A 27,498-nucleotide genomic window follows, 5' to 3' on the forward strand; every position below is an offset into this window, starting at 1 on the left:
TCCCCTCACTGAACAAACATTTCAGTGCTTACTATGTTCCCAGCAGTGTGCTAGTTTTTGGAGGAGAGAATGGTAATGAGCCAAAACAGACGTGCTCCCTGCCCTCACAGACTGTACAGTTTCCTGGGGAGTTGGGTATTAACCACATGACTTACACATGTCATAAGAGCTATGAAGGGAAGGTTCAGGAGGCTGTGAGAGCACGTGAAAAGGAAGTGACTACTTAGGTGGGTTAATGACTATAAGTCTCCCTGAAATCAAAATGTTCTTTTAAAGCAAGAATGAGTGGGTCCACAGAATCATTTGGCTTATGGCACATACCAGAATTTTTAAAATGAAACACTTTTCTTAAAAAACTGTGAGTGTATGATGGCAAAGAATATTTGTGCAAGGAACTGGCCTTTAAATATTGTTATACAAGTCAGCCCTGTGAAATGTCAAATAACCTCCTAGTAGTAGTAGTATGGTAGTTTTGACCTCTGAGGCTTCGTAAAAAGGTCTTAGGACTTCCAGGTGTCCACTGACCACACTCTGAGAACCTGTTTTCGAAAGTATTATGTGCGTATTATGTTCGTAGATGCAAATTGGCTTTTAATCGTAAAATACCTTAAAAAGTTAAAGATGTTATTCTCATTATTTATTCAGAGAAGTTGTGGTGCTATGTGCCAACACAGTTCTCGGTACTAGAACATCTGAATGAAACAGATGGAAATATCTGCCCTCGTGGAACGTATGTTGTATCTTTTCATTGATATTTGGAACATGATTTCTCACTGCATGTGTAGCGTATACCCTCTTCTCTTTTTGGTCTGATTGTGTATGTCTTTATCTCCTGTCCTTTTTTTATTTGGTTCTGATATAGACATTTAATTTTTTTGTTTGCTTCATTAGCTTTATGTTTCCTGTTCTCGATGTAATGAACGAACGGAATGTCTTTATAGCCTCTTAAATTCACCTAACTTTAACTTGCTTTTTACCAGTTAACCCCTTGCTGGATCAGTGGCCTCAATTAAATGTTTCTTGGAGTTAAGCAAGAGAATGGAGAGAAACTGACTAGGACAAGTCTTTGTATTATGTTGATTGTGATTGCACTTTAGACATCAAAGAGATAGGTAGGGGACACCCTCAAATTTCTAGAAAGGAGGAAGTATAGAAAGCACCAGCACCCCTTCCTATTCCTTGTCGTTGTTGCTTCAGTCCACCAGTACAGCAGATGTATCGAATTGTAAGATAGGGATATTAGAAGTAATGCTCTGGAAAAGACTGGTAATTCTTAGATAAGGAAGTAGATCGTGTTGCTAAAAAGTCAGGAGGATGTAGGTAAAAATAGTGAAAATGGGTGGTGGTGGGGGCGGTGGTTGTCTTTATAAATCTTAGAAAACTGGTAATAAGCTTTTCATTTCACATACACATTTAAAGTCAAAATGTTGTTTCTGAAAGATTAAAATTTATTTAATACATGTTCTTACCAGGGCAGGGAATTATTTAGCGTATTTTAGAACTCCCCATGTATTTCCATGCAGAACTTAATTAAATAATTAGTTTTAAATCTGTTTCTCCTGGGGAGCCTGGGTGGCTCAGTCTCTTGGGCATCTACCTTTGGCTCGGGTCATGATCTCCGGGTCCTGGGATCAAGCCCCGAGTTGGGCTCCCTGCTCATGCTCTCTCTCTCTTTCTCTCTCAAGTAAATAAAAATTAAAAAAATTTTAATCTGTTCCTCTTATTCATGCTTGATAACTGATATATTAGTAAATTTTTAAAATTCTGTTCCTGAGATCCAGTTGCCATTCAGTAGGTGAATCGCGCAGTTGAGTATTTAGTTTTATATTTGTATTTATAAAAATAGCAGGTACGAATGAAATGTAGGATGTAGGGCTATGTCATATTATTGACTGTTTTGTGAAAGTATTAGCTGTCATACTCAAGCTTGGATTTACATGGCAACTAAGTAAGTTAAATTCAGAGCTTCATTAGTATTGAAACATCTACTGTATTTGGTTAAAATAATCAGCCTTTTCCCACCACCAAAAGTAAGAGAAGACTGTATATTTGGTCTGATTTTATTAGATCTCTCTGCTTTTTTGGTAACAGTTCGGAAAAGCTGTGTACAAATGCACTTTCAACCCTACACAGTTTAAGGCTCCTGTGTGTATATTTTTAAAAGAAATGATTATTGGTAGTTGACAGCCTATCCTATTCTAACTACTTGAAATGTAAACACCTAAGTTGACATTCAAAAGATAGGGTTCCTTTGTGGTCATAGCAAAAGCATTGTGAATGACAGAGAAGGACAAGATGATGTAGCAGCCGTAATGCAGAAGAGTGTGCATCCCTCTAGTGTCCGCTCCGTGCAGAGTACTCCCGTGTGTAGCCAGCAGCCTGCAGCTGGTGCAGACTGCCTACGCTCAGGTGCCCTGTTAGCATTTCCTCAGTGTTTACAGACTACCCACCCCAGATTCATCTGAGATGCACGTTCATCGTGCAGACCATTGGCTTCCCTTAAGCGTAATTCATCATGGGTGACCCAGTCGATTCTTATTCACAATAAAATTGTAGTCCAAATTGTTTTCCTAGGTCTCTGGCTGTAACCCTTATTTTAAGCAGGAATGTATAGTAATATTTCCTTTGATTATTTAAAACAACTAAGAAGATAGGGCTCTGCTTCTGTAAACAGTTTTGCAAATGAGTTTTTTATAGTCTATCAAACTTGATATTTAATATAGGGTTCTGAATTTTTTTTTAATGTCAACACTTTTAAACTATTCTGCATCATTTTATGGGCAGAGCCTTACATACTTAAAAATGAGTGTAACCTCCTGTCTAAGAACTACCTCTGGGGCATCTGGGTGGCTTAAGCATTTGCCGTTGGCTCAGGTCATGATCCCAGGGTCCTGGGATCGAGCCTCACATCGGGCTCTTGGCTCAGTGGGGAGCCGGCTTCTCCCTCTCCCATCTGCCTGCTACTCCCCCTGCTTGTGCTCTCTCTGTCTCTTTCTGTCAAATAAATAAATAAAAATCCTATATAAATAAATAAAGAGCACTCCTGATATCTCAGAACTAGATTGTTGAGCTGAGTTATGAATCCTTTTTTTAAAAAAAATTAATTTATTTTAGAGAGAGAGAGAGCACTCGAGCAGGGGAAAGGCCAGAGAAAGAGAAACTCAAGCGGACTCCATGCTGAGCATGAAGCCTGACTCAGGGTTTGATCGCATGACCCCGAGATAATGACCTGAGCCAAAATCAAGAGTCTGCGGCTTAACTGACTGAGCCACCCAGGTGCCCCATGAATCATTTTATTAGGATTACTACTGTAAGTATATTATTGGTCATCTTGTTAAAATTTGAAATATACCCATAAGGCCCTTAATTCCCAAGTTCCTTGATGCTAGTTCAAATTAGTGGTTGAGAATTCTGTAAGTGACAGCGGGTGTTGAACCAGACCTTCCAGCTGTTGGGCTGCAGCATAGTGGCAGACTTCCAAGGTGTACAGAGACAATGATCTTTTGTCATCCCTGGAGTCGCTGGAGCCACCGGCTGGCTATTAGCAGCCTTTTCATTTTACTTAGGGTGTGCTATATAAACATTTTCTATATGTGCCATGATGGGAAAAATCTTGCAAAACATGGTTTAGCAAATTTAAACCTCACTGCCTTTTTTTTTTTTTTTTTTAAGTTTTTTCAAAAATTTATTTATCTGAGAGAGAGAGAGAGAGAGCAGGGGGAGAGACAAGGAGAGGGACGAGCAGACTGCTGAGCGCAGAACCCCTTGAGGGGCTCGATCCCACCACCCCGAGACCATGACCCAAGCCAAAACCAAGAGTCAGCTGCTCAACCGACTGAGCCACCCAGGCGCCCCAAACCTCACTGCCTTTTAAGACAGGAGCTCTGTAAAGTCTCTACGTAAGTAAGATTTATCAGGAGTGCTTTAAGTATTTGTTTTGTGCTATGAGTTTCATTAAAAGGATTTTGTTCTGTGTTAGGATTTTGAAGCTTGATTTTTTTGACTTTGCGAAGAAAATACTACTCCAGCCCTGCCCTCTTTTTAACCACAGTAGAGAGCTAATTGGGAATTTATTTGTGATGTTTTTGTGGGGATTCATCAATCTTAGGAATACTGAATCAGATTACAGTTCTTTGGGGCTCTATTGTTTTGGGGGAAAATAATCACAGAGTAATTAATGATCTGCATTATTTTCTTTTGAATCTTCAGGGCACAATATATTCCTCAGGATTTAGAGGACAGAGAGCTCTGTCTGCCTTCTTACTTATCTCCACCCACCCCAGCCTCCAAAGTAGATTTATAGCACATCAAAAGGTTGAGTTGTTTTATTTGTTTTCCAAATAAAATTTCAGGTCATAGAGAAGTTTTCAACTAATTGGCCAAGATGATAAAACTGTAGAGGACATGGTTGATAAAAGGTGGGATGAGGAACAGGTGGAGTATTTGTTTCATGTTGCATCTGAAATGAGGGTAGAATAGAGAGAGGGAGTGACCATTTCATGAGGGGATGACCTTATCTGGATCAATGGGACAGAGACAAACTTAGATGGATGCATTTCCATTTTAGCCATTGCCTGCTCTTATAAAACACAGATGAAGAGTTAGTGTAAAATTATCAGTTTCCCTCCATGGTATTTCTGATGAGGTGTGAGGCTGACAAATAATAGCAAGAGAGAGATGTACTTCTCCTTTAGGAACTACTTAACTTACTCTGCAGCAGAACTAGCTTATAGTTGTTCAGCGTTAGAAATGGCTGTCTTAACAAAAAAAGAAAGAAATGGCTTTCTTTGAGTTTGTCGAAAAAATCACTTTTGTGAAATACCTACTTGATTGAGTGAAGCTTCAGTATTTTTTAAGATCATTTTATTATACCATAGCTCAGGATATCTTCATTTAAAGGTAAAACAGAGTGTGTGTATATCTATCTATCTATCTATCTATCTATCTATCTATCTATCATCTATCTATCTATCATCTATCTATCTATACATATACACACACATTATATATATGGAATATTATTCAGCCATCAAAAATGAAATCTTAACATTTGCGATGACATAGGTGGAACTAGAGGGTAATATGCTAAGCGAAATAAGTCAATCACTCATATGTGGGATTTAAGAAACAAAACAGGAGGAGCATAGAGGAAGGGAGGGAAAAATAAAACAAGATGAAATCAGAGAAGGAGACAAACCATAAGAGACTCTTAACATAGGGAACAAACTGAGGTTTGCTGAAGGGGGTGGGGGGTAGGGGATGGAGTAACTGGGTGATGGGCATTAAGGAGGGCACGTGATATAATGAGCACTGGGTGTTATATGCAACTGATGAATCACTGAACTCTACCTCTGAAACTAATAATACACTATATGTTAATTGAATTTAAATTAAATTAAAAGTAAAACAGAGTTAACCAGTTTTCACAATAACCAAGTTATAGTGACTTAACCAAATTTTCAGTTAATGTGGTAGAGAAAGAATGTACGTTCTAATAATTCTAAATTTAGAGGCTCTAGACTATTGTCCTTAGTATTAATTTCTGGCAGTGTATGTGACAGTGCTCTGCCATGACCCAAGGTGCTGTGGAAGAACTATAAGAGAATAACTTTTGTCTTCTCTATGTTCCCCCTAGCAGCTAGGAGAGTGCTGTGCTAATAAGTTGCTTGGTAATTATTGAATGAATACTGAGTTATAATCATAATTATTGAGGGTGGTTTAAGGGAGTTTTCAGATTATATTGTGATTGATTTAAATATATTTAAAATATATATATAGTAGCATAATCTAGGCATTCATCAGTTGGCAGTGGGTGGGATATGTGGAAGAGAGGGCAACTGCATTCAGTTTTATTTTATAGGCATAATAATGGGCCCTTGGTGGTTTTATTTTTAAGTGAAACTGAGCCTTTAGCATTTTCGAGCTCACATATCAAATGCCTTGGATACAAGATTAGAAATTTCACATTCCTACTTATGTGTTAGGAAGTTTGATTATATGCTCTGTTTGCTTAAGGCTTGAGTTTTATATTTATATTGCTTTGTGCAGGTTCATTTTTGTTAACAGGGGTTAACTAGAAATAATAATAAGGTTTTAAAATATCAATACTTTTTATTTTTCTACAACCTTCCAAGGCTTCCATCTGGGCTAATTTGTAGCTCTCTGGATGCCATCCATCAGTGAAAAATAGCCCTTGGGTTTGGATGAGCAGTGACATTTGGCCTATACTTAGGTCTGTTGACCACCCTAGGTCAGGAAACTCAGTCCTAAAAAACTGTCCTAATCTAAAGCAGATCCTATTATTAACTAACACTGAATTTGTCACAGAATGTCAGAAAGGAGTGGGGGGGCTGTGGGGTGGGAGAAGCTGTGTGTGTATGGAGAATCATTTTTCACTTTTTTCCATTTCGGTCCCCGTCTTGTTATTTTCATTCGAGATCTAATACATTTTGTTGCTACTATGTTTCTTAAATTCAGAGTTAATAAAGGTCTAGGAATAATTTTCTTGCCCATATGCTCTATTTACATTTTTTAAAAGAAAAGTATTTTTTGAAAACTCAGTCATATGATTCCTGTGGGTTTCTTACACATTTTTTTTCTTTCCTTTCCTCGGATTATTAAAATATGCTGTGTAGGACTAACTTCTTTTTCTTTTTCATTTCCATACAGGAAGGAGAAAAAAACTGTTAATGTGATTGATGTTACAGTTTTAAACTAGTGCCTTAACTGAGGGTTATTGTGAAAAATTTTACCGTTTGCTTGATTCCTAATTTAAAAATGCCTGTAATCTTTTATAGGAGTTTCAGCTTTTGCAATTTGATAATAACAGATCTAGGTAAGTACAAAATGAGCATCTCCTACATTCGGAAAATCTAAGTTTGGTTGCGAATGTAATACTTTATAACCGATAAGCCTTTTGATTTAGTTAAAGCTGAAGATGATGAAGTGACTGCCCATAACCTGTCGAGAGTTGAGTGAACCTGTAAATCAACACCTTTGATGTTTCTTTGGTCCTTGCTGCTAGAGTCAAAAGTTACGAATAAGTCTAATGGCCTTTGTAAAATTCTCTTTGTTGTTTCACAGAAGAATGGCTTATATGAGTAAGGACTTCACTGAAGTTTCTCCTTTTAACAAGATGCTTAGCATAGTGTTGCAGTCAGTGAGAGATCATGGTATAAAGAAGGAAATTAAACTGAATTTTGTATTAATTATTATAATCTGGTTTAAGATACTATGAGCAACTTCCAGACTAAAAATCTATGTATAAGCTATCAGCAACAGTCTTTTCACTTCCTTTGACTATTTTGTAGACTTTCTAAAATTTATGATTGCCTAGATAATATTCTCAGAATTAGTGGGTAAAAATTCTTTCATGAGTTCTCCTTATCCTCACATATATTGCTAGGGTACTGTGGACATTGGGTAGTAAAAGGCTTGTAAATTTTTTTTGACTCATTGACTGTAAGAAATGTGTTTTACATCACATATATTTTGTATGACGTAGGTGTGTGTGTGTGTGTGTGTGTGTTTAAAATAAAGTGAGGCACAGTGTTTTTTAATCTGTTGTCTATTTTTCTAAATAAGATTTATTTATTTTTGAGAGAGAGAGCAGGGGGGAGGGACAGAGGGAAAGAGAAACTTAAGCAGGCTCCATGCTGAGCACAGAGCCTGACACAGGGCCCCATCCTAGGAGCCTGAGATCATGACCTGAGCTGAAACCAAGAATTGGACACTCAGCCTACTGAGCCACCCAGGACCCCCTAGTCTATTCTTTTTCATTAAAAAAATATAAAAGATCATGACCCAACAAATTGATTGAAGACTACACAATTACACACATCTGTAGTTTTTCCTTTTAGAGTAATAGTCCTCACAAAACTTGTCTTCTCATGTATTGAACTCTTTAAACATTTTAAGGTGTAGGGTTGCCTGGATGGCTCAGTCGGTTTAAGCGTCTGCCTTTGGCTCAGGTCATGATCCCGGGGTCCTGGGATCGGGCCCTGCGTAGAGCTCCACACTCATTGGGGAGCCTGCTTCTGCCTCTCCCTCTGCCCCTCTTGCCCCCACTCGCGCGCGCTCACGTGAGCTCTTTCTCTCTGAAATAAAAATTAAAAAAAAACAAAAAAACAAAAAAACGCTTTAAGATGTATGTAAGAACATACAAAACTTGAAATCTCTAAACATGTTACATGTGTGTATCATTTGAGTAAGATACTCTGTGCGCTGGGTATTTGTTACCTCCCTATACTTTGGGCCTAATGGGCTTGGAAAGTTTCAAGGCATCACTTGGATGGCCTTTGAAGAGGGATCAAGATTGAGAAAATGCATTGGCAAGCTATATTTGAGTTCTTTTTTTTCTAGCTTGCTGACCTGGGCACTAGCCACAGAGCTGCTCTGCTAAGCACGTCTGGTGTTTAGTCTCCTGTTACCAGCCCCTACATCACAGTTCTGGGCCTGACTTTAAAATTCGAGCCTGCTTTCCAGGTGTGAGATGTAGACTGAGCTAGACCACGTGGGCAGAGGTGGGCTCATAAACGCAATAGGAGTTGCTTGTATATTTGTATAAATATCTTTTCCTTTAGAAGGAATATCTTCTAAATCCTTTAGTATAAATATATCTTTTCCTTTAGAAGAGATAACACCTAAAGCGAACCCCAGATAATGGTGCATTTTTTTTCATCCATTAAAAATCTTTGGTATTAATTTTATACTTTCCCTTTTGCTCTTTGCCTTTTCTAGGTCTTACATTTTATTTTAACTAAATAGTATTTAGTTTTTAAACGGTGATGATGAGGCAAGATCATACCTTTTTTTCTGTTTCACTTCAGGACTGAAGGAAGTAAAAGGAAGTTTTAGGGTGAATTCCTTTTTGTGGATGATTGGAAATGCTGTATTAATTTGGACATTTAAACATTGAGAGCCTGTAGTGTGTAAAATACTAAAGTTTAAGTCTGTTCCTAGAAATATTTCTGTGTGAGTAGTCTTTTGAGAGGCTTGGATTAAATGTTCAGCAAGCACAAAATGTCCATTTAAGTTAAAAGTGCATATAAAACAATGCTCTAGTCTTAAAGCTAGCTGAAATATCAGAACTCCCCCAATTTTTCCTGTACCTGTATTTAATATTCACCAGTGGCTGGCCCCACACATCTTCTCCACAGAGATTCTGGCCTATAGGCCAAGTATCCTCCCGAACCTTTGGTCCAGATAGAGTATGAAGGGCCTCCATTCTCCTTCTTGGGAAATCAAAGATGCCAAAGACGGGTGGGAAGCCCTGGACAAGCAGTGTGAGTAGCACATCTGAAGAGCAGAGGGGTCAGGCAACCTCCAGGCTTTGTAGGGACTCCTGCCCAGATAAAATGTGCTAGTGGTTGGTTTGTTTAAGGCATCATAGGTCTTTGAGAATTTTCTAGAACTCTGAATTGTCTCCCCAGGCAAGTAGATATACATACAATCCCTGCTCTAAGACTCCCAAAATACTGTAAGAAGCTGCTTAATGAACCTCTTATTATCTCTTGAGTGAATCCTCGGATTCTCCCGGATGGGTCTCCTGGATGGGTGATGGAGCGTGAGAGGGAGTATAGGAACAGCAGAGCTCTAATCAGGTTTTTAACCTGATCCTGTCATTGCATGTTCCCATTCATAATGGATCAGCATTTTCTTTCATAGCTGTTGAAGTTTGCTCAGAATATGGCTAAGCTGTTACCTGCTATAGGTGGTCCAGAAAGGACAGCCATCCCAGCAAAGAAATTGGCAAGTCCCAAGAAGCTGTGTACTCTAAAATTCCCGGACAGATCAACCTGTAGGGATTAGAATCTAGTGTTAGCCATATTGAGGGTGAAACTCTGTAGAGACCTATGCCTGCAAAGGGTTAAATACTATGAACAGTTGACTTCTGAGGTGATTTGAATGGCCTTTTGCCTTGATATTCTATAAGAGCTGAGGCAAACAGAAGAGTCATTGTGCCAGGCAGCCGTGTTCTCATTGTATTAGTAAGGAACATAGGGTTTCTTATTTTAAATCTTTGAGGCAACCCAGGGTACCTTTCTTCCCTGACCCTCATGGTTCTTCTCTGTTAGGAAACGATGCTACATTCTGAGCTGACAGTGATATTCTCAAATCCCCTGTTGGCTAAATACCAGCAATTGGTTTGTAGGAAGTCCATTTTCCCAGGTTGATTTCAGCTTTAGAAAGTTTGGTTTTACATAAGCTTCCTATAATATCCTACAGCCCTTAAGCGAATATTGATATCAGGCCAGAAGAGTCCATGAAGTATTTGTATAAGTATTTCCATTCCTTTTGGGCCCAGAACTTTAAGTCAATTTGGGGTAAAAGTAGAGACGAATTAAACAATGTCCCTATTAAAGTACATAGAACTACTCTCAACAAGAGAGAAACCACACTGGTGAGGAAGTCCTGTTTTCTCTCAAGGAACTCCTCAAGATGGTGTCTTAGAAGGAGCCAAAGAAATTTCTGGAGGTAAAGGAAACAAGTAAACACAAACCTAACCTTTTGGGAGACTGAGAAGCAGAGTGGAATCCTGCTGATCTCTTTTTTGCTTTCATTTGTTTTTTGTCCCATATAGATTAGTTCTCTCATCATTCCTCCTCCGAAGGTAAGAGGAATAACTGGACAGGATATCGCTACAGGATTTCTGAGGCCTTGCATATGATTTTTTAAATTATAAAATTAATACAAAATACGTATGCTCTTTGGGGAGGTAATTATTAATACCTGCTTTTACTAAAATGGTTTACCAGTGTTAACGAGTATATCTACTCACCAGTACAGGAAGTATCATTGCCAAGTAACCACCAGCGAAAGCGGCAAAGAAGATGGTATAGGTCATGAGTAGTGGAAATGTGGTGGCCAGAGGAGCGAGCAGGTTAGTGATGCCGCAGAGGATGAGGTAAGACTTGTGGTAATGATACTTCTTGATCCAGTTTTGATCAGCAACCCATCCAGAGATTATCTGACAGACGGCCTCAGTGACACCTGGAACAAGATGGAGAAGACCTTATGAAATCCGAATTCCGCTTCCCTAGCCCCTTTGGAAAGTGTAACTGCGTAAGACCTCTCTTGAGTAATACGCCTTCTTCCTGAGGCGAGGACACATGAGCAAAAAATGGTCTCATTTGTGTGTCAGTAGGCTCAATCATTTAGTTACCTACTCCGAATACATCTAATACAGTGCCAGAAAGGCTCCTCCAGAGTTGGGTAGAAGACCCCTCAGATGTTTTTTGTTTGTTTTTCCTCATCAGGTTTGGAAAGCTTGTACCACCTAACTGGGAATCCCTTGTTACAGAGGCCCCAGCGCTCAGGAGGCCTTCCTCAAAGAGGTCCTGTAGGTGAGGGAGTGAGAGTTCTAAAGACTGGGAGACCCTCTGGGCAGTGTGCTGGGGAAGTCCAATGGTGGAAGACTGGACGTTATAAATAATAAAGTCTTATGTTGAAAAAAAAAATAGATGTTGGGACTCTTTCTTATGGTTGTACATGAGGTTTTGGTAATTAAGTGCTCCTCTAAAGGTTATTATGCTTGGAGATAGGATATCTGTTTTGCTTGTTGTTTTGTTTTGCTTTTCTTTTTTTTTTTTTTGGAAATAGGGAATCTGGAAGTGCGTGATCATTTTGAACATTGGGGCTATGGTGTAAACTTGAATAAAATTTAAGAATTGTATTTTTCATTCAGTTCATGATAACATACTTATTTTGTATCGATTATAAACTAATGTAGCAGTTAAATAATAGAACATTTTCACTGTAGCATGACCTACAGTTGATTGTACTTTAAATTCTTAAGTTGCTTCCCAAAAAAGGCGGGGGGGGGGGGACAGAAAATGCATACTCCTGTTCTATTTTTAGTTACTTCCCAGATACATGTGGAAACTTTTTGTTCAGTTCTTTCGTCCTGTTGCATAGCCTAATCTGGTCTAAATTGATGACTACCAGACATTTGAATAAAAAAAGCAGTTTAGCTATGTATCTTTTTCTTGTGTACACAAGCTTTAGTTGACTGAAGTGGGGTATCTTTGCAGTTGGAATGGCCTATCGTCAGTTTTGTAAGGACTTTGTAAGCAGCCTTTTCAAGAAATTAGGAGAGAAAAGTTAACATCAAGCTATGTAAAATTTCCAGAGATTTAGAACAGTCCCGTTCCATGTCGTCCCTTTTCATTTTTTTAGGCTCCCTATTTTGTCCGTTGAGAGAATCCACCTCTTTTGAATTAAGCATTTTGTTTACTTACGTTTTTATAAATACTCAAATGACTTCATTTTTAACCTAACATTCTAATTTATGTTAAGTATCAGCCCAGTCCCTAAGTGAATGGCCTTAACAGGCGTATGTATCTGTCTTACTATGAGTGCAGGGGGAAAAATTGTTAGCCATCCATATTAATAGAACATTATTGAATGCTTATGATGGGCCAGGCACTATTGTAAACTCTACTATGCATTGCTCATTCAGTCCTGATAACCTCATGAGGATAGGTACTATTATCCCTATATTACAGATGAGGAAATTGAGGCACAGAGAACATGAGTAACTTGCCCGGTGTCATACAGCTAGGAAATAACAGAGCAAAACCTGAACCCAGGAAGTCTAAGCTCTAGAACCAATCCTTGGAGCCTCTGCCCTGTGCTATCTGCCTATGATTTTCCTCCTTCTTGGAGGTGGCTGTTGCCAGCTTTTTAAAATCAAGTATTTATGCAACAAATACTTAACGTGTACTGTGTCAGAAGACACTGACATGAAAATGAACAAGACTTGCTTAGAGGCCACTGTCTGACATAGAGCACCTGTGTGCAAGGTGCGGTGACAGATTTGTGGAGGGGCATTCCTGGTGCCCCCACCAGCCTCAAACAGCCTCCTTTTTCCTGGCCCTCCCGTAACTCCTTTTTTTTTTTTTTAAAGATTTTATTTATTTATTTGACAGAGACAGCCAGCGAGAGAGGGAACACAGGCAGGGGGAGTGGGAGAGGAAGAAGCAGGCTCACAGCGGAGGAGCCTGATGTGGGGCTCGATCCCATAACGCTGGGATCACGCCCTGAGCCGAAGGCAGACGCCTAACCGCTCTGCCACCCAGGCGCCCCCCGTAACTCCTTTTTTTAAAAAAAAGTTTGTCTTTAGTTTTTTATAAAATTGAATAAATTTATGTAAAACTAAGTTCATTTTTCCTTTTGAGTTTGAGGTCAAAGTGCGCTTTCTTACCAGCTACAGAAACGAGGAAGGAGGCATCCATGATGTCAATCCCCAGTGTTCTGGCTCTGGCCACCAGGTGAAAGGTAGGGACGAAATATGCCAACTGACTGAGGAGAAGAGACCAGGTAAATATGTAGAAGAAAGGGTTTTTTAAAAGGGAGGCGTCAAAGAGTTTTTCGTAACCGTCCCCCGTAGGCTCGTTGTTGAGCTCTTTGTTCTGTGAGACTGTTAAACCTGTACCAGGTTGTCTGGCCTTCTGCATAGCGCTGTCCCTGATGGTGGCCTCTTGTGTCTCATTGCAGGATGATGTTTCTGTTGCACCCACTGCCCCTAGATTACTTGCAGACAAGCTGCTGTCTTCATTTTTAATATCAGAATTGTTCTCGCTTTTGATATGGATGGGTCTTAGGAGCATACTAGTAGGCACCAAATTCAGTGTGATCCCTCCAAGTAGTATAAGGGCACCTGCATGGGGGAGAGAAAGTGAGAAGTTAGGTTAAAAATTACCCCTCTCGTTTCACAATACTCTGTGTTCTTAGGCCCAGAAGGGGCCTCTGCCACAAATATATTCAGTCATGCTGCAGTAATTCCTGAAAACACTATTTTGTCCCCTAAATTGAAAGTATCTAAATCTGTTGACTTCATTTTTAGCCCCAAACACCACTGTATCCTTGTGAAAACAGGGCGTCCTTTGAAAATAGAAAACCAGAAAGCTGCACCAGGAGATGGCCCGGAAGGAGAGAGTGTTGTTTGTGCGAGGAAAAAAGAATCGTTTTGGGGAGAGGATGGGGGGTGGATATTTGAAATGTTAGAAAATTATGGTGTGTTTTAAATAGGGATTTAAGATATCCTGAAGTTGGGGATACAGATTCAAGGACAGAAAATACAGAATTCTGGAATTAGATGATGAGAGGCATTTGGAAACCGCTCAGAAGAGGGGCCAGCCTTTGATCTCATGCCATTTTTAATTTCCTTGAAAGGAGACAGATGCCAGTTTTGCCTTGGAAGCTGAGTACTTGCTTGGTTTCAGCATGGTCTGACCAAAGCAGTGGCTTGTGTGTGGAGTTTCCAGAGATGGAATTGGCTGTGGGTTCTGCTGTCCTGTCTTAGGGATTTGCCAGCTGGTTCCATTTACCATGAGACCACTGGTAGTTTTTCACTTGGGAAAGGAAGGAGTCAACCAAAATGCTCTGTAGGTAGAAACAGTCTTGTATATATTCCTATGTACGTACATGTACATATACGTAAACACAGTTTTCCAGTAATTTAAGATTATTTTAATCCGAATAAAACATTCAGGCACAAAGAAAATTGTGGAGTGAATGGTTTTCATTTGTTTGTGAAAAATTTATAGATGATAGTATATAAGAGATGAAGGAGCATAATGCTCTTTTTACCCCCTTCTTTTTCTTGGTCTATTTTAGTGAGTCAGATGGAAGAGGCATTTTTTTAACGTGGAATTTTTTCTTAAGGGAATATTGGAAAAAAGAGTGCTTTAGTGATGAAAGAGGAGAAGGGAATCCGTGTGTCTCCAGGAGTATCACTTTCCCTGCAAGGTGTTTCACCAGCTGCATGGAGTGGCCTCCATCCCCTCAGACATGAACCCCGTGAACTCTGAGGTGCTCATGTGGTCTGTGGCGAAGCCTGCAAGTAGTTCAACATGTCTTCTGCTGTGTGTTCTCCAAGGAAGAGGAGGTACATGTTTACTTTGCTGTAGAAATCCTGCTTATTTCTTCCCTGGCTCAAAAAGTCTTCACTTCCACTCATGAGAGGGAAAGAGCTGAACATACCTTGTGGAGTTGATCGTTCAGACACAGAATGACTTACCTGTCCAGTCGTACAGATCTATCAGGACTTTTGTAAAAGGCGCTATCAGAAACGTCAGTCCCATCCCAGAACGGGCAATAGCTGTAGAAAGCGCTAATCGTTTCTTGAAGTATTTGGTAGTTACCACAGCAGCTGATTGGTACAAGAGAGAAGAACCCAAACCTAAAAAGAAAACCAGTAGCTTGGAATCACATGAAGTGGCTTGGTATCAGACGAGATACTCTCCTGGACCCGAGATACTGTAAGTAGGCCTTTTGGGCCCATGGACAAGACAGTAATAAAAGGGAAGGTTCCTACTAGTTCCATCTTTTACAGTCTTACTTTTACAGTGGACTCACCAGGTAAAAGTCCCATAGTCACACAAAGAAAGGGAATGTTAGTAGCCCAGCTGCTGATCAAATATCCACCAGTAACAAGGAAAACTCCAAGAATGGAGGCAGTTTTCTCTCCAGTTATGTCACAAATAATGGCAACCAGGGGACCTCGGAAAAAGGAAAAAAGGCAAGTACCAGGTAAATACGCTTTGGCATTGCTTACCTTCTGATGTGCAATTGAAATGAGCAGCTGAAGGCAAACAAGAGGACTTGACTTTGGAGTATTGTATATCCTTTAGAAAGGTGTCTGTATTGGGTTTCATAATATTCCCAGTCCCACACTCTTTTGCTTTTTGGAAAAAGTTGTTTGTTTTAAAGAGGATTGTAAAGAAGCAGGTTTGAAAATGCATTATAAAACCACAAAACGAGGGGCGACTGGCTGGCTCAGTCAGAACATGACTTGATCTCAGGGCCATGAATTCGAGCCCCACACTGGGTGTACAGATTACTTGAATAAGTAAAAACCTTAAAAAAAAAAAAACCACACAAAATGAGATTGCACCTAGTTATCCATGACTAGAACAGGTTCGATCATTAATCTACCCTTCATGTTTTAGCCCCAAATAGAGGCAAAGGAAGAGGAATTGGTTTTCTGTGTTGTTTTGAGTATGCTTCGGTGGGGGGCTTAAGAACTTCGTGGTCTGATTTCCCAGAGAGACTGGCTCACTGAACCCACGTTCAGGCACTGTGAAAAGACACAAGGCACGAAAAATTGAACCATGGACTTAAATAGTTGGATTCTTAAGCTTTTTTTGAACCCTCTTCTGATTTTGTCAAGCTAAGTAGAGGCTAAACACTTCAAGTCCGTAACTTTTCTCAGCTTTACCTATTAATGAATCTGAATTTTAGCAACGCTTCAGTCTTAAATGACTGACAGATGAATCTTGGGATTGCCCTTTGTGGGGCTTTTCCTTGGGCAGCAAGCTTATTGCCAGCTTTATACCTGCAGAAAAACGAAGTGATGACATGATGGATCCAATCCAGCCAGTTTGCCCTGAGGTGCTTTCAAATTCTTCTTGGAAAACCACAAAGAAAATCGCAAACGTCTTCAGCATCCCCATCACAAACACGTTTACCTAAATCAGAGCAGACCAAAGAGTCCAAGGCAGGTGGTGAGTGAGCCATTACAGAGGCTATAGCTGCCCTCGCTTATGCCCACCCCCCGGCCTCACGTCACCAGTATTTACCAGTTTGATGGTTCCACATTATACATTTTGTATTTCGTGGGGCGCCCGTCCCCTTGGAGCATCTAAGTACTTTACATAAATCATCTCATTTAATCCTCATTATAAGGCTATGGAATCAGTGGGGGTTTTTTGTTTGTTTGTTTTGTGGGGGTGTTTTGTTTTGCTTTGTTTGGAAAGGGAGGTTTAGAGAGATTAAAAGTCACTCCAGATGGGGGTGCCGGAGATGAGATTTGAACCCAGACGGACTGACTCCAGACCAATCACTGCTGTTCTGTCAGAATCGTATCCGTTAAAGACAGCTAATTGCATTTAACTCTTGTGAGAGAAGCACATTGGTCCAAAAGGTGAATTGTTCTCATCGGTTCTTAGATTAGCTTCGCTTTAACTTTGCTCTTAAACTGAGTAGCCTTCCTCACTAGATACATAAATAGGGTAGCCATATATCATCCAAATGGAAACATTTGAGAGCAGAAAGGAGCACTACTGATTTTGCCAGAACAGCAGGGTAAACAGGTTGGAGAGTCACTTTATGGTTGGTCATGTGCCCCATCCTTTTCTTTTGTCCCAACTAACCCTCATTGCCAGCAGCACCCTTCTCCCTTGCACTAGGAGGAATATCCCTTTTGAGGTTATGTTTTCTTTCTGTGGCATATTAACATTTGTTTCCTAGAATTCCGATTACCCTGGGGGCAGTGAAGAGCAGGGGTCGGGAGGGGGAACTGGAAGAGAAGCCACTGGGCCAGGGTCTGCAGGCACTCAGCACAGGAGGTACATGCCACTTGTCTCCAGGGGCTTCCAAGCTTCTCCTTTCCTTTTTTTTTTTTTTTTTTTTCAGTGGCCTTAGCTTTCCAAGGCCACTTTCTCTGCTTTCAGCCTGGCCGCGCATCGCTCACAAACCACAGACCCTGGGCTTCCTTTCACTAATTCCACTTTATCTGTCTACCTGTAAGTATTACCTCCTGTCATTCACTCATCTCACTCTGTACCTGGTCCATAGACAGTCATTCACTTGAGGTTTAAGTCACCATCCCCGTATTCATAATGTCATGGTTACGAGTACTGTTCTGCAGTCAGCCTGCCTTGGCCTGAATCCTGGCTCCACTTCTTTTGCAGAGTGTGACCTTGGACAGCCTACTTTACAGAAGTTAAGCTTTCTCTTTGTAAAGTGAAGATAAAGGAAATGTTACGCTCCTAGAACCGAAGATTGAGAAAATTCAAACTGTTAACTGTGATTTGGTTACCTCGTGTAAACATTCTGCTTTTTCAAGAGCTGCAGACTCATTTGTATGACTACCATATCTAACTCCGGTCAGCCCATCAAAATTAGACTCTTCTTTCCCTAATCCCACACCTAGTCTTCCTTTATATTTCTCCTTTCATTGGGACCATCGGCTTGCTCACCCAAGTCAGAGACCCGCGTCCTCTTAGGCCTCTCTCTCCCTCAGCCTCTGCATGCTGCATATCCAGCAGCTTCCCCTCCGTCCCCTTCACTTGACTCTTGTTTCAGACTAGTAGTATTTCTTGTCTAGAGTAAGGGACGAAGAACCAGTGGTGCTCCGAGGTTGCAAAAGTTGGGCGTGGTGAGAAGGGGGTCCCTTAAGGTATTTTTCCCGTTTCGATTTGATAGCAGCAACAAAATTGTCCTTATTTAGGGTGAACAAGGCCACAGACACCTGGGCTCTACATTCACAAGTGAGAAAGACATCAGGCCCTTATTCAGGCGATTTGTAATCCTCCTGTTCCTCAAAGTTGCTTCTCTCAGGAAAGGAGGCTAGAGAGATAGCAAACCTCAGGCGGCCCCCCTTGTTTTTCTCAGTTTGGAATGCAGAGTGGTGACTGCGGCCTCTCATGAGCAAGGGACACCACAATGAGGCATCATTCTGTGAAATACCCTTCCTCTTTTTCTGTGGCCACGGGTTCCGTGCTGGTGTCTAGATGGTGCTGACCTCTCCTTTCTTAGCCACCTGCATTTGGCTAGCTTCTTGTCCCCCCCAGTTCAGGACCTTTCCTCTCTGGTCTGTCGTTGATGTCTGGGCGTCGCAGCAGGGAGTGGATAGGGCTTGTCTCTGACAAGTGGGTCTGCGCTTTCCACTGTGTGTCAAGAAAGCCAAGGACACAGCCTTTGCATCAGCTCTGCCTCCCTTCCTGAACTTGTAACCTTCCAACTTTGTTTCTATTTTGACTCAGATATCAAAACTTTTTTTTTTCCCCGCAAGATCTGGATTTTCCCTTAGTTAGCCAAGCAGACTAGGTATGTCTATGTCCTGGCTTTCGACTAAGGTAGGTGGGTTTCAGTCCTGTTCCAGAGTTCACCTTAGACATTGTAAATGGGCTTACCCCAAAAGAAAAGTCCTGAGAAGTTCTCCCGCGGCTGACCCAGCCCCCTCATATTCTTTGTATCTTTAAGAGCATCATCCCCCCCCACACACACACACTCATACACGGTAAGAGCTCCCTCCCCAGATCACTTTCATTGAAATATTGTCTTGGGAAAGCCCCCTGGATCAGCCACAGGGGCCCCTTTTGAATAGAGAACATCAGGCTTTGTCAGCAATGATGGGGTAATTACTGTTTAATAACAACTTCCTTCTACTGTGGGTCTCTCTTTCTTATCAGCCCAGCTCTTCCTTTCTGGACGACACAAACTAGAGAACAGTCTGTTAGGTTATCTCTACTTCCTCACATCCCACCGTGGACTGTAGGGACGCTCAGCGAGGCTACCAGAGGCTTCCTCGTTGAGCTAACAAACCCATTGTCAGTTCTGTGGCATCTTGCCTCGAGGCAGCATCTGGTCCTCCCTCTTGGCTCCTGGGCACTCCTGCCTTCGCTTCTGTGATGCGCCATTGTTGCTTCTCCCCCTGCTTCTTAGTTTCCTCCGTGGGCTGCTCTCTGTCCTACCCCTAACATCAGTTTTCCCCAGGCTTCTGCAGATGGCTCTTCTCCCCCTCCCTGGCGATTTTACCCAAACTGCCTGTGGGTTCGAGCCCATCCACGCATACCGATGACTCACAGATACCAGCACGCAGATCCCGTGCTCCGCCTGCATGGGGGCTGCTGAGCACATAATTGGGTATGTCACAGGCCCCACAGCCCCTGCCCAGGATTAAGCCACCCAAGCATCTTCAGACGTTCTTCCCTTCCTGTTCTCCAACTCAATGAATGACGCATCATCCTCCAAGTTGCCCAAGACATCAGCCCAGGACTCCTTGACTCCCTTTCTCCCTGATACTCTGTTCCTGGCCAAATCTTCTAGGTCCGTCTCCTCCATATTGCACAGACCTGTATTTCCTCCATCCTCACTGCTGTTGGTTTAATTTAGGGCCTTTTTTGCTCATCTGGATTATTACAACACCCTCCCAGTGGGTCTTTTGTGCTTCCAGGCCTAGCCCCCGCCAATCATCATCCACCCTGCAGGCAGAGCTATTTTCCTGAAATAGATCCCATCTGATCGCATCATTCCTCTGCTTGCTTTTTTCCATTAGCTTCTCAGCCTCAAGATAAAAACCAGTGTTTTAAACATGTCCCTCTGCTATGAGCCTGCTTCTTCCTCTCCCACTCCCCCTGCTTGTGTTCCCTCTCTCGCTGGCTGTCTCTCTCTGTCGAATGGATAAACAAAATCTTTAAAAAAAATAATAATAATAAACATGTCCCTACAAGGCCTCTGCCCATACCCAATCTATCACTCACTTTATTCATAAGTGTGTCCATCAGTCAGTTCATCCATCCTTCTATCCATCCTATCCATCCACCAACAGGTATTTATTGAGTACCTACCATGTCCCAGGCTGTTTACTATGGGCTGGGCTTATAGTGGTGAGCAAAACACATGGTACCTGCTGTCATGGGACTCAGTCCAGTGAGAGACTGGGTACAGAAAAAAAACAAACAAACATGCAAATATGTATCTACAAAGTGTGGTAAGTTAGAATGAGTTCTTTTTTAAAAACTTTTACTCTTTTGGGACACCTGGGTGGCTCAGTCAGTTGAGTGTCTGCCTTTGTCTCGGGTCGTGATCCCAGGGTCTTGGAATCAAGTCCGGCATCAGGCTGCTTGCTCATCGGGAAGTCGGTTTCTCCCTCTCCCTGCCACTCCCCTTGCTTGTGCTCTCTTTCTGTCAAATAAAATCTTTAAAAAAAAATAACAACTTTTACTCTTTTTAAAGATTTCATTTTTAAGTAATCTCTACACCCAACATGGGGCTCAAACCCACAACTCCCAAATCAAGAGTCACACGCTCCCCCAACTGAGCCAGCCAGGTGTCCCAAGAATGAGCCCTCTTTTTTTTTTTTTTTTTTTTTTTTTTGAAGTAAAGCACTCCCAAAGAACATTTTGCTACTGGATTTTTCTTTCTTTCTTCTTTTTTTTTAAATTCTTAATAATTGTTGAGTAAGGGGCCATGCATTTTTATTTTGCACCAGACCCTGCAAATGATGTAGTCATCCCTGCCTGGAGCTCAGGGCTGTTCCCACCCCTCTTCTCAGAGGGTGAAGCTGGCCTTGAGAGGTTATATCACTTGTCAGGGGCCCACAGCTACATGACAGAACCAAGATGAGTCCTTGAGTGTCTTAAACTCCATCCCTGTTTCTTCAGGGCTCTGGTTTCCGCTTGCTCACTCATTTTCTTCTCCCAGGCACTTCATTTTTTAAATTCTACCGAAGGGCTTCTCTGTACCGCTCATTTATTAACTGGTTAAAACGTAATTATTAGGCTGATAATCTGAAAGGAACATTTTATAATAGGCCACAGGATAGACTGTAGAACTATTCTGTCCAATGTAGTAGCCACTAGCCACATGTGGCTGTTTGAATTTTAATATTAATTTCAAGGTAGTGTTAAGTGGGGGGCTAATTCTCAGTGTAATTTTTTTTTAAAGATTTTATTTATTTATTTGACAGAGATAGAGACAGCCAGCAAGAGAGGGAACACAAGCAGGGGGAGTGGGAGAGGAAGAAGCAGGCTCACAGTGGAGGAACCTGATGCGGGGCTCGATCCCAGAACGCCGGGGATCACACCCTGAGCCGAAGGCAGACGCTTAACTGCTGTGCCACCCAGGCACCCCTCATTTAGTGTAATTTTAATTAAGTTGGGGGCTAATTCTCAGTCTAATTTTAATTAAGTTGGGGGCTACATCAAAATATACTGGGGCTTCCTTTTTCTTTTTTATTTGGGGGGGCTTCCTTTTTCAAATTAAGTGTACATGGTTGTATGTGGAGGGACACTAAGGTCCCCCAGGGTGTGAGGACAGGACTAGGGAAAGGGGCATGAAGTTCGCACTCGAATGTATACCTGAGGGTGTTTGTATGAATGTGTTGCACACTTCAGCACCTTGTTTTGTTCAGTTGTTTCACTAAATTACAATGGTTCAGCCCCTCCCATAATGTAGTTTCTCCGTTGCACTAGCTACATGCTGCAAGATTTTTCACTCACCTTTTCAGAAACTCATCTATTGTAGAAAAACATACTTGTAACCCATGCAGACACGAAAATGTAAACCGTAGTCTGTAAGTATCCACATACCACTGCAGTCACTTAGCCGGAGTTCACTGTTAACACTTGAGGACTCAGTGTTCTTTGTGCTTTTATCAGCAGCGTCGCACCCAGAAAAGTGGAACACTGTTTAATAATCTGGTTATTAGGCAGTCTTTCTTACCAGCAACTACATTGGTCAAATAACTTCTATCCCCAGAGGATAATGTCAGAAAAGTAAGGCTTGTTACTGGGGAGAAAGGTGGGAGATCTGGAGATCCTCACCAGCAGTGCTGGTTCTGCAAAGCCCATGATTTGGGGAGGTGGCCCAGCCACTGGGAGGGCTCTCAGACTTAGGACATCCTTAGCTTTCTTATTAGTAACATATCTGGGAAGAAAAAAAAAAAGTACACATTCTTTGGTAATGAAGCTAATGTTTAACAAACAGTCCTCTGGTTAGGAGCTGTGTCTTACATAAATCCTGCCTGCAGACCCGTGCCGCTGCTTTCCCCTCCTCTGTCACCAGGGAGGAGGTATGATGTTTTCCCATCGTCCCGTTTATGGAGCTCTTGTATCACACTGTGGACTGCAGGATTATCAGTTAGGAGTCACCAAGACCCACAGTCCCGTCTTTGTGAGCTGCTTTCTGTAGGCACAGCAGGGATAGGACATCTTCGTGAGTCCGTCTCAAAGTTAACTGATTTGGGAACACATGCGGAATGTGGAGCTCGTGCCACTGTTACAGTCTTGTTTGGGGCATAGCCAGAATGGGACTCACCAATATTCTAGAATGGTCCTGCTGACATTGCAGATCACCACTGTCTCACAACCACCTTAAGAGCCTCTGGGAGGATGAGGGAAGTACGTTAAGAAATGGAGTGCCCAGTCCAGTTGCTTACAGATGGAGAAAAATCAGGCTCCAGTTTCAGAATCCACATACTTCTCTCCCTTTCCAGACATTATCAGAAATACACACTGGGCCTAATTCTAGTATAAGTTATGGTTGTGAGGATGGGTTAGGAAGCAGACAGCAGGCAAAACAGAGAGGAAATATCCCCATGCCCTAGGAGAGAGGGAGGTTGCTGCCATGTGTATGCGGGGCAGAGCTGGGAACCCACCCAACGGCACTTTTTAGCACGTCCCAGTGCTACTTCTGAGGTGCTTAAATGTATGATTGTCTACGCATCCTAATTGCCAAGCAGCCAGGGTAGAGCTGCTGGTGGTGGGCGGCACATTCTGTAGGTTTGGGGATGGTAGTGAGGAGGGCACTGCAGGGGAACACTGTGCCCTTCAGTCAGGGAGGACATTTGCAACTTTCTCCCGAGTTCCGCGTGGGCCACTAACTTTGGCAGCTGTTGGCAATCCCTGGCTTTGCTCTGAGCCTTTCTGCAGGGGAGCGGTCTTTGGGGCAATAGGAAGGGGGAAAGTAAATTCTTACCAGGAAGAAATGGAATACAATCATCCATCCCCAGCCTCCATCCAGGGCTTTAGTGTAAGGCCGGGCCCTCCCTGCCCTCTGCATCATGATGGTTGGTCTCTGTGATGATACCAAGACAGTTGATTCAGTCGACAAGACACTGAGCTAAACTTTTAAACTTTTTCTCTGTGATATAAAACGACTTGTAAATTTTTTTTAGCCCACCCCGTAAAAATAGATGATTTCCTCATTCCTAAATTATTTACAGGCTCTGATCTCAACCTCAAAATGCAAGCAGGGCTTTGTATCATCTTGGGGATTTTTCTGGAGGCCTGCCAGCCTTCACCTGGCAAGTCCAGATGGCTTCGACAGTTATCTTGGGGTATGTCCTTAGTTACATATAGTCTGCCTGACTATAATATAGTCTCCCTACCCCTGTTTCTTCCATAATCACAATCCAGGCAGAACCATGGGAGAGGTGAGAAACAGCTAATGAAAGGCCATGATTTGAGGGACATCGGAACCATCGCAGAGATCTGAATGGCGTCTGAAAGCTGACCACTCAGTGTATTTCAGGCAAGAATGCAAAGGAGTTAACTAGAAAGCCTGACCTCACCGTAGGGTGGCCGCTCTTAGCGCTGGCCTCCATGGCCTAGGTCTGCAAGCCACATCCTAGGGGAAGTCGTGCATCACCCTCTGGTCCTCTGGGTGAGCTCTTGACTTCGGAGAAAGAAGGAAGGGAGGAGGAGCCTCGGAATTCCTAAACCTGTAAAATTGCTTTACAAAGCAATTGCTAAAATGAAAATATTCTAAGGGACTAACTAAGTAGATGTGACCATAAAAATGCCATGACCATCGCTCGAATGACTCCTGGACCAGAAAACAAGTCGTAAAAGACTTTGGGAGGTCACTTGGGGAAATCTGAATTCTGGACTTTTAGGAGACCACGTTAAATCTCTCGAGGGTGGCGGGGGTCTTGTGGTTCTGCTAGGAGCGTGTTCTTGGTCTCAGGAGCTGTGAGCTAGAAAGCACTTAGGCTTGAAGTATCAGAGAACCTGCTATTTTCTCACAAGTGATTCAGTAAAAAATATTTGTAAAGAGAAATGTTGTAAACGTTCTGAGGAAAGCATGTGGCATTCTGTATTTCCCACCATCAGGCTGGCAGGCAGCCTGCTGCTTCCGGGGCGGGGCAGGCCACGGCCAGGCCAGTGCATGTGGAATGGCCGGCAGCCTGCGGAATGGCCGTCTGGCGAGCAGGCCAGGGGAGGCGGGTGGGGGGCTGGGGGGAGATGCCGGTCGTTCAGAACAGTACAGAAAACCAACCCCAACACACAGTCCCATTTTCATTTTACCTTTGATGTGGTCTTGAGCAAAGGAATCCTTCACCGATGAGGCAATGAGGCAGTCTGGAAAGACAAATAGAGTATAGGATTGTCGACAAAGTTACTCTTTTTTTAAGGCGTTTCATTCGGCGGCAGTGTGAACACAAGCGAGCATTCTAAGTCTGTGAGGTTGGAGCCAATGAGGTCACTCCTGCCAGTGGACTTTACTTCCTGAGGGGCGGAGGAAACACTGTGATTTGACATCATCCCAGGCCCCCCCTCCACCCATCCAGACTCAGAAAGTAGAGTTGTTCACCACAGGCTCAGAAGCAAGCATCAGAGTAAACCAAGTAGAAAATCCTTTTGGTAACTGGTTAAATTAATTCAACAAGGGAGCGCTTACACAGAGGTGGCTCTAATGCCAGGATGGTTTCTGTAAACAAACCGATATCTAAGCCCGTCAGTGCCACAAAGTGACCAAATGAAAATGGTAAGGACAACTCATCGCAGTGAACTGGGCTTTAAACTATAGACTATCAACAGCTTCCTTGCTGGGGTCCCTGGCTGGCTCAGTCGGTCGTGACTCTTGCTCCCAGAGTCCTGAGTTCCAGCCCCAAGGTAGGCGTAGGGCCTACGTAAAATCAATAAATAAACTGTCTTTAAAAAACAGAACACCAAAAACTTCCTTGCTTTGCTTCCGCCTTTTCTCTGTAAAAGCCTCTCCCTGAGCTCCTGTTGATGGAGTGCTGCTAAATACTTCTGATTTGACACTGCCCAATTTAAATGGATTTTTCCCCAAATAAACTCTTAACGTATTTACTGAATACGCCTCAGTTTATCTTTTAACAGTTCTGGTATCAGAAGAGGGAACAAAGGAAGGAGACCCTTGACTCCCCCTCCCCCCCAAGAGCCACGAGCAAGGGGCACGGGTACCCGCCCAGCCCACAGAGCTTGAGGCTTTCTCGCTGCCCCTGCAGGTGACCGGCAAGTCCCCCTTGAGTCCTAGCTCCACAGCTTTTGTATTCCAAACTGTCGGACTTGAACGAGCATTTCTTTTTAGCTCCTGGGTCCAGAAACTGTGTTCAACTTAAAAACTGGCCTGGGTCTGGGGGCAGACTAGGTCCAACTTAAACTGGGCTGGGTCCAGCGTGAGGCCTCAGCGCCCCAAATAAAATATTGTGTTAAAGCTGAACAAGCAGGTTAACCTTACCAAAGGTAGTCTTGAATGCCAGTGGCCACAGTGGAGAATTTTTAATTTAGGTGAATGTATCCATTTATGCGGTTCGCTAGAGAAAAAGGGTCTTAGCCAAACACTCACTATAAAAAGTGGGGGAAAATCATTTTCCTCCTCTGCAATTTCTGGCCACCAGAATAAGACCTCCTGGGACACCCCACTCACTCCAGAGCCTGCAGACGGGATCATGGGAAAACTGGCTGAAGCCAGCAGAGGATGAGAATTCCTACCAAAGTTAGCTCTCCTGGATCTCTGTGGTGCCTGGTTGAGAGAGGAAGGTAAGCTTCATGCTGTCCCTTCCTTTCCGAATTCGGATTGACAGGAGAAACATATTTGTAAGAATTAGATCTTTGAATTGTGGCTCACCAATTTCTGTTTGGGTACCCATCTGTTATCAATCCTTTCTTTCCTGGAGACAGCGATTGCTTTCTCCTTTGTCTTATTTTGTGTCCTGAAAAGTTGGCTTGGCTTTTCTGCCTGGTGGGACACACAGGTTATTAGTTCTTGCAAGTACAGGCAGCTCAACTGTAGGACTGGAGGCCCTAAACTGTGGCTGGACAGAAAGATGGGTTGCACCCCATATGCGATGCAGCTGGTGGCCTGCCAGCCATGTCCAGCTGTCAGGGGATTGTCTGAAGTCTTCCTCTGGCTTCTCTTTGGGAGTAACTCAGGGTCTTGGGAGGTAGTATCTCTTGCACCCTCCTTGGGGGCACCTCTTCTGTCCCTGGTTAAGTCATAAAAGGTTTGTTAGTTTGGGTTTTGAGTCATTTGATAGGGATACCACTGGTTTAAAAGAAAAAGAAAAATATTTACTGTTCGTCTAGCTAAAAAGTGCTGATAAGATATTTGAAAGGATTTTTAGTGAGCTCTGTGGTCAAAAGTTGGCCACATGGGAAGCTGATATTCAGAGCCTGATAGGAACTTTTTAAAAGGCCTCTTCCCCTAAACTAAAGTGAAACTATGTACCCAAAAGGGAAAGGAAAACATTCCCAAGCCACTGTGAAAGGATTTACTAAATCATAAAGTCACACAGCTCTAAATCTAGAGTGTGAGAATCTTTTAATTTCCATCTTAGTTGAAATCCCCCTAATGGGGGCGCCTGGGTGGCTCAGTCTGTTAAGTGTCTGCCTTCCACTCCGCTCGGGTCATGATCCTGGGTCCTAGGATCGAGCCGCTTGTGTGCTCAGCGTGGAGCCTGCTTCTCCCTCTCCCTCTGCCGGTCCCCCTGCTTGTGTGCTCTCTCTCTGTCAAATAAAATCTTTAAAGAGAAAGGAAGGAAGGAAGGAAGGAAGGAAGGAAGGAAGGAAGGAAGGAAGGAAGGAGGGAGGGAGGGAGGGAGGGAGGGAGGGAGGGAGGGAGGGAGGGAAGGAAGGAAGGAAGGAAGGAAGGAAGGAAGGAAGGAAGGAAGGAAGGAAAAGGAAAAAAAAAGAAAAAAAGAAAGAAAGAAAAGAAAGAAAAAGAAAGAAAGATCCCAGT

At 42.6% G+C, this 27,498-nt stretch overlaps 2 protein-coding genes across 4 annotated transcripts in view; one reads left to right on the forward strand and one right to left on the reverse strand.

Annotated features, from left to right (window-relative positions):
• Nucleotides 1-15,877, forward strand: part of RBM15 (RNA binding motif protein 15) — a 39,523-nt gene extending 23,646 nt beyond the window's left edge. For both annotated transcript variants that reach the window (XR_006780328.2, XM_045801548.2), the window contains one exon: nt 1-15,877. This exon is cut by the window's left edge. The gene's annotated coding sequence lies outside the window, so the exon portion shown is untranslated.
• Nucleotides 1-25,019, reverse strand: part of SLC16A4 (solute carrier family 16 member 4) — a 27,065-nt gene extending 2,046 nt beyond the window's left edge. Inside the window, exons 1-9 of one of the 2 annotated variants that reach the window (XM_045801547.2) lie at nt 24,819-25,019; nt 23,488-23,586; nt 16,340-16,472; nt 15,361-15,504; nt 15,023-15,184; nt 13,205-13,660; nt 10,781-10,992; nt 9,704-9,797; nt 9,243-9,343 (exon numbers count right to left, since the gene is read on the reverse strand). In XM_045801547.2, the coding sequence (XP_045657503.2) occupies nt 9,243-9,343; nt 9,704-9,797; nt 10,781-10,992; nt 13,205-13,660; nt 15,023-15,184; nt 15,361-15,504; nt 16,340-16,472; nt 23,488-23,574 (1,389 nt within the window). In that variant the 5' untranslated portion in view covers nt 23,575-23,586; nt 24,819-25,019. Of the gene's footprint in view, nt 1-9,242; nt 9,344-9,703; nt 9,798-10,780; nt 10,993-13,204; nt 13,661-15,022; nt 15,185-15,360; nt 15,505-16,339; nt 16,473-23,487; nt 23,587-24,818 lie in introns of those variants that run through there. The other variant, XM_045801546.2, reaches the window with a different exon arrangement.
• Nucleotides 25,020-27,498: the final 2,479 nt, after the last annotated feature.

This window comes from Ursus americanus, chromosome 12, assembly GCF_024610735.1.
Source record: "Ursus americanus isolate L20-20 chromosome 12, mUrsAme1.1.p, whole genome shotgun sequence".
Classification (NCBI taxonomy): domain Eukaryota; kingdom Metazoa; phylum Chordata; class Mammalia; order Carnivora; family Ursidae; genus Ursus; species Ursus americanus.